At 36.3% G+C, this 12037-nt stretch overlaps 1 protein-coding gene across 3 annotated transcripts in view; it reads left to right on the top strand.

Moving 5' to 3' along the window:
• cntn4 (contactin 4) overlaps window positions 1-12037 on the top strand; it is a 151727-nt gene that overhangs the window by 39851 nt on the left and 99839 nt on the right. For all 3 annotated transcript variants that reach the window (XM_069166838.1, XM_069166761.1, XM_069166917.1), the window contains exon 3: window positions 10687-10819. In XM_069166838.1, the coding sequence (XP_069022939.1) occupies window positions 10687-10819 (133 nt within the window). The remainder of the gene's footprint in view (window positions 1-10686; window positions 10820-12037) is intronic.

Consider the following 12037-nt stretch of genomic DNA (forward strand, 5'->3'; position numbering starts at 1 on the left):
CAGATATAAAACAGTGCATTCATCCTTGTTGTCTGTAATACCATGCATTCCCTGAAGATTAAAAAAAAATGCTAATCAAACTGTACAAATAAAAGTATTATGTTCATTATTTTGCCAAACTATACAAATTATTCTAACCCACTGAGTAGATTTTCAGGACAATTGTTCTATTCCTGCTAACCTAACCACAGTGAACAATAAAACCTGCTGACTATCATATTTCACGCACAATGAACTCTCACATGGATGTCCTGAAATTTCTTCTCCTTGAAAAGATTGCATCTTATCTATTCTATTCTGTTCTATTGTAGCTCTAATAGTGACAAAACATTTCCAAACAGGTCAGAGTCTGCGCTGGAAAACAGTTCAGGATGGCCAAATCCAAACTGTTTTCAGGCCGTTAATCTTCTCCTTCATGGCCAGCTTATGGGAAGGACAGCATAGTCTGACCAAAAATATCTCCCTTCCAGCGCTTAGAAGATCGGTGCTGATACCATGTGAATAGCTGTTTGATTGTGCCATTGTTGGGTGACATTAAAACCTGCCAGCCCTCAGTGGATTAGTTTCAAAGACCCAGTACACCCAATTCTGTAGGGAGGCAAAGAAGTGGAGTTTACCCAGATAACACAACCTCCCTGTAAAGCATTCTATTTTTTTGTAATATGTTGACAATGACACACAAAAATGTAATCAATACCCTGGCCTTTGAAAAAATAGTGTGGAAAATACACTTTTATCGGCACAGCCTACACCAACCAATCAAAAAGGCGAGAAAAAAAAAAAAAACAGAGTCCAAAATTAACACTTTGAAGACTCCTTAAAATAAAAAATAAAAAATAATTCATGAAGTAAAAATCCATAGAAATAAAATGAGAATAAAGGAAAATAGACAGTAGGAAGAACTTTTTTTGGGGGACAATAAAAAAACAAGTTCAAAACAGAGGTTGGAGAGATGAGACAGAAACCAGTCACATCCAACTTTAAAATATGTCCACAACATTTAAGAAAGATCATATTTATAAATGAAGACACTGACCACAGAACAATCCAATTGTAGCTGTGGGTAATTTTAATTAAATAACTTTACAAAACAGTATATCTGTTGAAGCCAAGAAATCAACAAAATATAAACAAGACATTTCCTTTTAAAACAAAGCATTAAAGAAACTGAAATTGTTCTAATATTGATCAAGCAGCATTGTCAAAATATGACACCTAGAAATGTGATCAAAATAGTTGCGCAAAGAGGAAATCTAATAAAGTAGAAAATCAATAATAATAATAATAAACTTGATTTGTATCGCACCTTTCATACAAGAAATGTACCTCAAAGTGCTTCTCAGCAAAATAATGACGTACTGTTTCACATAAAAACAGATATAAAGGACCAATTAAAAATATAGAAAATACATTAGATAAAACAGATGAAATGCATAAGAAACCGATAAAAGCATAAGAAACATAAAATGCCTAAAACAGCATACAAGTGGAAAATATAAAATTGAGCAATATGCAATAAACAACTCAAACATGGGTAACGCTCCAACAAGATGACATTGTATGATATTAAAAGGCAACTGCTTTTGTCGCTTTTGTTGCTTTTCAAACGTTGCCTAGGAAACATCATTTTAAGAATCTTTTTTGTCGATAATTGATGTAGTAATTGTCTCAGTTGTTCTAAGATCTGGCTCAGGACTTTTGGTTCCCCTTTTTTAACAGTTGTATCAGCCTGTAAATTCACTACTGTTTGTTTGATAATGTCTTTTCCAAATTGAATTCGCTTCAGTCCTATGATTTTTGTTTGTATCGTGTTCACAGCTGATGAATGTGGAAGCTTGCACATCACACCCTAATTATATAATTTAATTTAAACTGTTATGGGGGTTAGATCATTTCTTTCTGTTTGCAATTAAAGAGGCAATCAGTTTTGGGTTCTCTGTGAAGACTGACATAATCAGTCCAACACCAGAGAACTTTTTTTTCCTCTTAATTAACCTTTGCAAATGGATGCTATGATTGTTCATCTGTCTATGTGCAGTAAATCTTGGACATAATGATCATAGAAATGGAGAGATGATCTTATGTCACTTCATCTAACAACGGGTAGCAACCCACGGCCAGAAAAACACAGATTTCAGATTGAGTTTTTTCTCTCAAATGCTTATTAGTGCCAAATTAGTTGCTGTTATTCCATATTGCGTTAGTGAACAAACTTTCACAGAGCCTTTTGTCTTAAGACAAGTTTTAATGAGATTTGATCTAATGCAAAACTCTTATGAAGACAAATATGTGAGCAAAATGTGTAAATAATGCTGAATATAAAAAAAATAAATCCTGCAGGTCTTGTTAAAAATAAATGTTAAAAGTAAAACTACCAATAGAAATACAGAAGTCAACTGTACGTTTAACTGAGAAGAAGAATCTTTGGACTGCCACCGAGAAAAATTAGGTTCAAAAATCAAAAACTTTTTCTGCATTTGTACATATTTTTCATTTAATTTTAGATTGAAAAATCTTTGAATTTCATAATGTAGGCAACAGCCAATTTCTATAGCGCTGGGGGTATTCCCTGTGGCAGTGACATGTTTCTCCCACAGAGACGCATGTAGATGAATGAAGCTGTAGCAGGGAGAGTAGAAACAGCCTGTCGCATGTGTATGTGGCCTACTGGGAGGCCTGGTAAAGGTACCTGAGTTTGAGAGAAACACAGAGTTTTAGGATATTAATGTTGACCTACTTCTGTTCAGATACAGGAAGTGTTGAGTTTGTATTTGTATAAATTGTTGGGTTTCTCTATAATATTGTAACGTCTTGCTGTCAGGACGTTAATGTGTTAAGTGCCATGAAATAACCTATGTTGTGACTTTGGCACTATATAAATAAAGTTGAATTGAATTGAATTGAATTATTAACCCGTAATGGAGTAACTTTAACAGGGCAAACAGTACTGGATCAAAACAAGGCATAGAGTTGACTTCGTTAATCGTGTCCATTTGGCAACTTTGACCATTCCATTTGTTTATATTGTATCTCTTTCTCACATGGAATATGCTTAAAGATGATTGGATCTTCAAGCACTAAAACAATGTAAATGCATTCCAAGAGGACTGTGAGCATTTCATTTCATCACTTCACAAACAAAAGTGAAAGAGAGTTGTCCCAGTGCACTCCGGAGACGCTCAAAAGTGTACAATTAGGATAAAGCGTGAAAGATGTTGCAGAGAGATGCTATTTATACCTTTTGATCTGATATTAATGCCTAGCTCATAGCACAAATTAACTGACGGGAAGTGATTATCCATATTTGGGGACGATCTTAAAAGATGTATTAAAAATGTATTTTTGTCTCTAGCTTTTAAAAGTAAAAATTCACCAACATTTTAACAGTTTTATATAACCTCTTCCTATTGCATAAACACACATCATATAAATATGTATCTGTAAATCTCCATTGTTTTGTTTTAAGGATATAGTATGGCTCCGTTATAGTTTTTTTTTTTTTTTTTTTTTTTTCAATAATATTGAGATTTTTCAACTTGCATTAACCCTCGTGTTGTCCTCGGGTCAAAATGACCCGCAGCTGTGTTCAACCAAGTTCTATTTTATTTCTATATTTTCATATTTTTTGGGATCATTGGTCATCATTCTTTAAAGAAACCCTCACAGCCTCCTTGTCACCAATGATCCCAAAAAGTATGAAAATAAAATAGAACTTGGTTGAACACAGCTGCGGGTCATTTTGATCCAAGGACAACATGAGGGTTAATCAGGATGTGCTCCTCTTGTACATTCAAACCCTGGTTTTAAAGAAATAAAATGGCCACATGCAACTCTGAGATGTATTTTACTGCCACTATTAAAAACTCTTGATCTGTTTCCATTGTATATTTTCACCAGGAATATTACACAATTACACTGCTTTGGGAAGGGTTTTCTTTGTTTGAAGGTTCAACTGCAAATCATGCCTCATTGTTTGATTATTTTAGGTAGATGATTCAAACATGAGCTATTTGTAACTGTATATTTTGTGAGCAAACCTGATTCGAGATATAACGAGTTAATATTACTTCTGGTGTATAATTAATTATATGTTTTAATGAATAGATCTGATAAATAATAATAATAATAATAATAAACTTTATTTGTATAACACCTTTCATACAAGAAATGCAGCTCAAAGTGTTTCACAGTAAGACAATTACATGCAGTTTTCCACATAAAAACAGATATAAAGGAACATTTAAAAATATAAAAAAGAAATTAGATAAAACCGATGAAATGCATAAGAAACAGATAAAATGCATATAAATGAATACAAGTAGACTTGATTTGGGTCGATCACTGGGATTCAATTTATGATATGAAGTAACGGAAAAAGCAGTTGTAGCAGTTGTACGACTTGTGCACTTTTCTAGAACTTTACTTCACACAGTCTATAATATTACCCAGTAATACAGTATTAAATCTCCTTTTCTGCTGTGGTCTTTGTAAATTATTTAAGGTAGACTCGTCAGTGTACCTCAAGGTTTCTGTTAGACCTCGGTTAAAAACTCATACGGGTCCAACCCGTTTGTACACTACTAAAATGCCCTTTTCACTTACATATCAGTCTTAAGTTTTATCAAAATATGTAGTTAAAATATAAAATGAGCACGTGATTTGGGTCGTTCTCTAGGATTCAATTTATGATATGAAGTAGCGTAAAAAGCAGTTGTAGCAGTTGTACGTCTTGTGCACTTTGTAGAACTTTACTTCACACAGTCTATAATATTGCAGCTGAGAGCAGAAACACAACAATGTTTGTTAAGTGCATTGCTATTGGAAAGCCCTTTGAAATTGCAGTCAAAACTGGCCTTTGAATGCAGCCACGCTGGCTGTTATGATGCATTCAGCATTATCTTTTGCTACAAATGGTTGGCCTGTTGGAAATGAGCACATTGTTATTTAATTTTGTCCAATAATTTATGAGGTTACAGTGAACAAACTGGGCTGTTTGTAACCAAAATATTTAAAAGATAAGACTCGTAATGTCCTTGAGCAACCTGAATAATTACTAAAGGATGATCAGGAAACAACTAACTGATGCCAGAAATAATTAGAAGGGAAAAGATGAGCAAGCATGTTGTTGGATTGTTTTCTAAATCCTTATTTGGAGGGATGTTGGTTATTGGCTCAATGGCATTTCTCAGCAAAAAACTGTGCTCTCTCTACACAGAGTAGTTTTAAGTCATGATTACAAATTGAAATATAAGTCTTTAAGAAATCGGTTTAAAATTGCAAAATGCATTATATTGTCATTCATTTTCTGCCAACTCTACTGAGAGCATCAGTGGTTGAATCGACTACACACGTTTCATTCCCTTTGCGTTTTTACTGGAAATGTTCCCTCTATTATCTTACTCTCCAGACTTAAGCAGACTGCACACATGTCGCGGGTGACACCTTTAAAAATTGTGTTTAGATTTGCATTAAAAAAAAAGAAGTGCTTACCATACACTAAAATTAGCATGAGGTTTGAATGGTTCCGGGGGATTGAAGGTGCGCTCCGATGCTGTAAAAATGGGTGGTGTGCAGAGAAACATTGTCTTGAATTAGATTGCCTGTTGAGTAGTTCTTTGCATTATGTATCAGCCTGTGCTTGTCATTCTATAGAGCTATCCATAGAGCTGTCACTATTTTCACAACACCATGCTGAAGCTTCCTGTTGCCTAAGCTCTTTTGTAGTCTGAAGACAAACTAAACAGTAGTGATCTCCATTGTGGACACTACGCAGTATAAACAAAAGGCTATTTTTTTTTTCCCACGGCTGGCATTCACCATTTGAGGAGCACAGTATTATTTCCATGCCTCAGCGCTGGAGATAGCAGTGGTTAGTAACATTTTGGTTTTGGGTTGTCCTTCCATCTATCCGTCTGTCCATCCATCCATCTCATTCTTGTGAACCCGATATCTCAGGAAGACCTGATTGGATTTTGGTTGTCAAAGGTCAAAGTCACTGCGTCTTCGCAAATCGTGTTTTCAGCCATAACTCAAGAATAATACATTTCATATAAATGTTGAACAGAATAATATTAACATTTATTTTCCAAAAGGTCAAAAGTCAGCTTCACTGTGACATCATAATGTTCTGCAAAAACTATTTTTGGCTGTTATTCAATGCCATAACTATGGAGTAGAATTAGAGATGGTGACCACATTTCATATTTGGTCAGATACTGAATTGGTAACACTACTTTTGTGTGTCCACCTTGAAACTGTGCTAATTCCAAAAATGTTCAAAGACCAATGTTTTCTTATTAGGGATTCTTTTACACTTACGCACATTTGAATGCTGACATGTTTGTGCCAAATAATAGTTTTTTGCGTTTTCTTAAATTTTTCACCTGCATCATATTATAGTCTTTTATCTACACGATCAACTCATCACAAAAAAAATTAAGACATTTATGTGTATCTTTACTATTTAAGATTGTTTTTAATTAAATTATTGAAGTGTTTCTGGGATTGTAATCAGTGTTGAGGTTGTCTGTCAGTGTTTGGGCTGTTCCCTCTTGGATGTGAACCCGACATCTCAGGATCTGGGTGCAGGTCTTGAGGTGCTGCTGCAGGAGGGTACAGTCTGCGAGCTCCTGGTTATTTTTTGACATGAATCGGTTTTGCGCCGTTCTCCTGATACAGCTTTCACTGAGTGAGCAATCCCATCACATGTATCTTTTTTTTTTTAAATGATTTTACATCCATGTTACGCTATTAAATATGGGAGCGCTTTTTCTGTTAATTTCCTGCAGTGGCACCTCCTCTTCAAAATTGAGGTTTTTCTTCGGTCCGCTGCTCCACCGTCTTTCAGAAGTATTTACGTTTCTCTCAACTTCTCTCCTCTCCCTCATTGTCTGTGACACTGTGCACATTGCACTGCAGTCTCATGTCCTTTTATGGGCATTGGCAGGGCGTTTACCTAGGACCGTGAGATTCATCAGTCTGAGAACAGAGTTGCGAACAAATCCGGGGTTTAAGAATATGTAAATCTGTCGTAGACTTTTTCTTAGGACATTTCTTAAGAACAAATTTAAGAAAAATCTTAAGAAGATATTGGTGAATGAGGCCCAATGTTTCTCCCTGTAAAATTGCAAAGCATTTTGAGGATTCCCCCCCCCCCTCTTATCTGAGAGGGCAAGTGGGCTCTTATCTGAGGTGCCGTTAATTGGTGATTTCTAAGGCCCATAACTCTCATGATCTTCATATCTGCAGGGGAGGGAACACTAACGTTCCTTACCTGTGGCGGTCATGAGAGCCAGTTTCATCAAGGTGTTTGAAACTTTCCTCAAGTGCAGTCTCAAAAACCATCAAAGTTCTTGAAATTTTCCAGACGGACTGAGCTTCATGGCTTTTAGTAATGATGGACTGTCATTTCCTTTTACTCGAGTGGTTCTTGCCATAGTATGAATTATTATTGTACGTATGCCGATTCTACCTCTCTACAACACAACTGATGGTATCAAACACTTCAGGAAGGCAAGAAATTCCACCAGTTTATGTTTGACAAAGCTTAGCTGTCAGCTAAAAAACATTCCAGGTGACAACATCATTAGGCTTGTTCAGATATTGCCAACAGTGTGCAAAGCTGCCACGGTAGCAAACAGTAGCTACTTTGAGAAATCTAAAATATCAAACAGATTTTGCTTTGTTTACCCATTTTTCCTCACTATGTAATTCCAAATTTGTTATTTCATAGTTGTATAGTCTTCATTTTAGTTATACAAATAGTACTAATACAGAGAAACCTTTGAAAAAGGTTTTAGAGCCCAACTGGTAAAATATTTCAGGGGTGTATATTGATAGCTCTCAAAATTCTTACATACATTTTTTTTTAAATTATCTCATCAAACACGTTTGGCACTTCTGACAATGATATGTAGGCTACTGGAGGCACTGACATCCGTGCACTAAAACAGTAAATTTCACTGGGAATTAAAAACAAATTATAAATGATATATTATTAAAAAAAAAAAAAAAAAAAAGGGGGAAGAATATCTATTTACCCCATGCAACTTTGTCTGCACTATATCCTGTAAAAAATATACATTTTCATATCGGACAATGTAAATGCCAATATCAACGTATCTGTGAAAACCCCATTTTGGCCAATAAAATATATCAAAATATTGGCCAGTCAGAATAGTGGTCAGGCTGTAGTTGGTTTGTCCAAACAATTGGCTGGCACTAAATTCTCACTCAAAAACACCCAATAAAGCTGCAATCTGTTTCAGCAGAAGCTTGGTGGATTTCGATCAGCTCTGTGTTTATTGGATCCAATTCAAATGTAATACTAACCGTTGTCCAGGTCTTTCTCCACCTCTCCCAGCTCACGGTCATTAGAAAGCTAACTCCCCGATCAAGAAAGGCTCCATGATGCCGCTCACTGCTCCACTTGGACAAGCATGGAAACTCAATAAGGAAGTGGGAAGGGCACAAAAAAAAATTACTTGACTTCCTGATAATATATTAATGTTATCATCTGGCTTTAAGTCCCATACTTTTAGACAATGATTCAGCTGTATGCTGCAGCCTGTGTGAATACTGGAGAGCTCATTATCCACAGCAGTCAGAACAGCAGTCACATCTAATCTTCTGCTGTAGGCTGAGACCTAATCTGAACCTTGTGTCATTAAATAATTATCGGTTTCCATAATTCACTGAAACTGCTCAAACATACATTGTGTATCCTTCTACATAGTCATTCTATGTCAAAGGGTACATTTTCAGGCTGGCAGAGATGTGAAACATGACACAATTATTTCTGATATTCAAATTGATTGTGATGATGAATCATTGGTTTGCATTCAGAATAATATGTGCACTGTTTTAAGGGGTCACAAGGCCAAAAATGTATCGGAGCACTGATTTGAGGCTTAGAGTCACATTCACTGCATGTTTGATGCAAAGGAGTATCTGCATAAATGCCTACAGGTTTTAATTTTTGTATTAGCATTGAAAGATACAGTTCAAATAATGTCATCTTCTCTCATCAACAAAAGAAAACAACCTGGTAAGACCCTGACGTGTAGTTCTAAGCTTCTGGGTGGACTGGGGTCTTTTTGGGGATGCTGGTCAAGGGTTAGTTTTGCAAAATTGCAACCTTACAAGGCCCTGTTAACTCAGAAAAATGGAAGTAGTCTCTGAGTCTCAAAACTGAAGCTGCTGTAGAAGTGCCTTAAAGTGCAATACTACGGTGGCGCCACTAGGGTCTGGCTCCAAAACTCCTGTGGCTCGCTTGACTCCCATTTAAAATGTTTCAACTTCTCTCATGCAATAAAAAGTCAATACCAGTTTTCCACAAATTATTATGGTGTCATTAGCTAAATTCACTCTGGATCAGTGTTCTATTGGTCTGACTGAGAATTCCATAAATAATTTGATATTGGGCCTCAAGGAGAGATATGTGAAGGGGTGTTTTGATTTGATTGACACGCCTGGGGTACAGTTACTTTGCCAAAATATGTGGGTGGGCACAGTGTCTTCAGTTTCTACATCAGATCCAGCCCTTGCTTCTCCTCAGTTTGTCCAAATATGGTCACTATTGGCTCCAAAAGCTCAAGATACCACCATGCCTTTTTCCTCCATAGCTTTGCAGAATAATCAAATTGGTCGAGGTGATGGGTCAAAATAATATTTTATTTTACCAAAACATGCCATTTTGGAACATTTTAGTGAAGACAAATAATTATAAAAAGGCCCATGACTTAAAATTAGGTGGTATATACCTTCACAATCTATATAATAAATCTATACACGCACATACATTCTTCCCTCCAACCACACACTAAACTGGACATAGACCACCAGAATTTATCTTGCACTTGAAGCTCTACGCACCTTCACTGTAATTGTTCGATGAGCTGCTCTATAGTCTATCTCATGTCTTTCTTTTGTTTTTTTTTCAAAGAAGCTTCTTCAAATACTTTACAATCAAAACAGGTTGAATGTTTTCAATATGATTGGACCCAGACCTTTAAAGAAAAACATGTTTTTTAAAGAAATAAATCATGCTTCACTTTTAGATTACAGATTTCTGTAAGGAAAATCCACAAGTTATATTTCTTTTCAATTTGATGAAAGCATCAAAATATAAAAAGACTCCTTTACCAAATATGCACTTACTGATACCAGATACAAGTGAATCAGACTGACTGTGGTTGCAATTTAAGCTGTGAAAAATAAATGAGCGGCTTTAAAAAGCCATGCACAAGAGGCTTTAATGGTTGTCTTAATGGAGTAACTGAGACTTCAGTTGTGTCATTTTCAAAGAGCTCTAACATGAAACCAAATGATTACACCTCTGGATGGGTACATAGTCCTAACATCACTGGCAAATAAATAAATAAAGGAACAAATAAAAACAAGTTGACAGAAGTTAATGAACGCATTTTTCCAGGCAATTGCTCAACATAAATCAGGCTCTATATCCTATTACCACCTAAATAGCTTTTGAAGGCACGTCTCACTTCAAATCATTCTTCTGTGTGCCACCATGCCGTGACAGCCAGTTCAAATTAATGTTTTGTCTGCTTGTGGTATTGCCTTTCTAAAGAGTTAAAGCAGCATCAACTTGTTTCTGACTAATTGGCTGCAAACAGGCTAGTGGATAAGTTTCTCGTCAAACGTGTTGTCTTTCTTGCCGTCATACAGAGAGCAGTGTCCTGCAGAGCCCTGTCTTCACCAAGCAGCCTGGCAGCATTGTGTATCCTGTGGAGACTCTGGAGAAAAATAGGGAGGTGGTGTTCAGCTGTGAAGCCCAGGGAAGCCCGCCTCCCATCTACCGGTGAGTTTGTGACTGCATTTATTTTCCTCTGCACATTGTTCCTCCCCATCAATACTGTTTGCTTTTATAACGCTGACAGTCTGACATTTTTCAGTTTTTGACAACATATCACTTGTTTTGTCTGTTATGTTGTCTTCAGCAGTCCCTTTTCACATTTTTGCAGTTCTGAATGCCAATAATCGGGTAATGTTGAAACAATTTAAACAGCGATAAGTCTTGCAGAGCACTTGCAGTTTTCTCCAACTCAACTTATCTGTGATTCCATATACTGAAAGACAGATCACTACCTGTTAACTCCCATTTACTCTTACTGCTTGACTAACATGTTCAAAATTGCTCCCTGTCTCATTTGAGCCAAAGCTCAGTCTGGTGATAGTCAATACTTGTTCTTACTGTCAACACATTCTGAGACAATATCAATATAATACTAACAAAGAACTGATCCTACTGTTATTAGCTATTGTTAGTAGGTTAGTCTGTATACAAAGCCTTATGTATCTTAGTCCTGTGTCTTTGAGCTCCGTAGTTAATCAAAATTAATGAATTAATATTAAAAACACACCACTGAGCCACACTGCTGCATTATGTGACATGTTCCTTCATTATAACGAACATTTAGTTTCTTTCGAGTTAATTCTACAAAGCCATAGTGCTGTTTGGAATATTCTCAAGTGCACGGAATGTTTTCCAATCCGCAGCTACAGCGGTCTACAAAACCCTTTTGAATGTTTAGATAGAGATAGATAGATATATACTTTATTAATCCCTCAGAGGGAAATTTTTACATTCCCCACTCATTCATACACACACACCAATGGGGATAGCGCTGCCATGAAAGGTGCTCCCCTGCCACCCGGAATAACGACACTTACCTAAGGACACTTAGGTATGTGGACCAGGAGGAACCAGGAATGGAACTACCAACCTTATGATTCGTGGGCAATGCACTTTTTCATCTGAGCCACAGCCGCCCTATAGTCTATAACAAATATTGTATGTACAGTACACCTGTCTGAGTAACATTTTCTGAAACCTACAGCTGCCCAGTTGTTTAGGGAATGATGATTACCCTTTTCTTTATAAATGATGAAGAATAATAAAATACAGATAAAGCAGGGAACACATAATGCACTGAGTGAGACATTTTTTAATGAGGAATTTCTGTTATGTCAACAAATCATCCAACATTTATGTCATTTATGGTCGTTTCTACCCTCA

The sequence above is a fragment of the Embiotoca jacksoni genome, unplaced genomic scaffold (genome assembly GCF_022577435.1).
Source record: "Embiotoca jacksoni isolate LCO1_2020_lvr unplaced genomic scaffold, fEmbJac1.0.p SCAF_1, whole genome shotgun sequence".
Classification (NCBI taxonomy): domain Eukaryota; kingdom Metazoa; phylum Chordata; class Actinopteri; family Embiotocidae; genus Embiotoca; species Embiotoca jacksoni.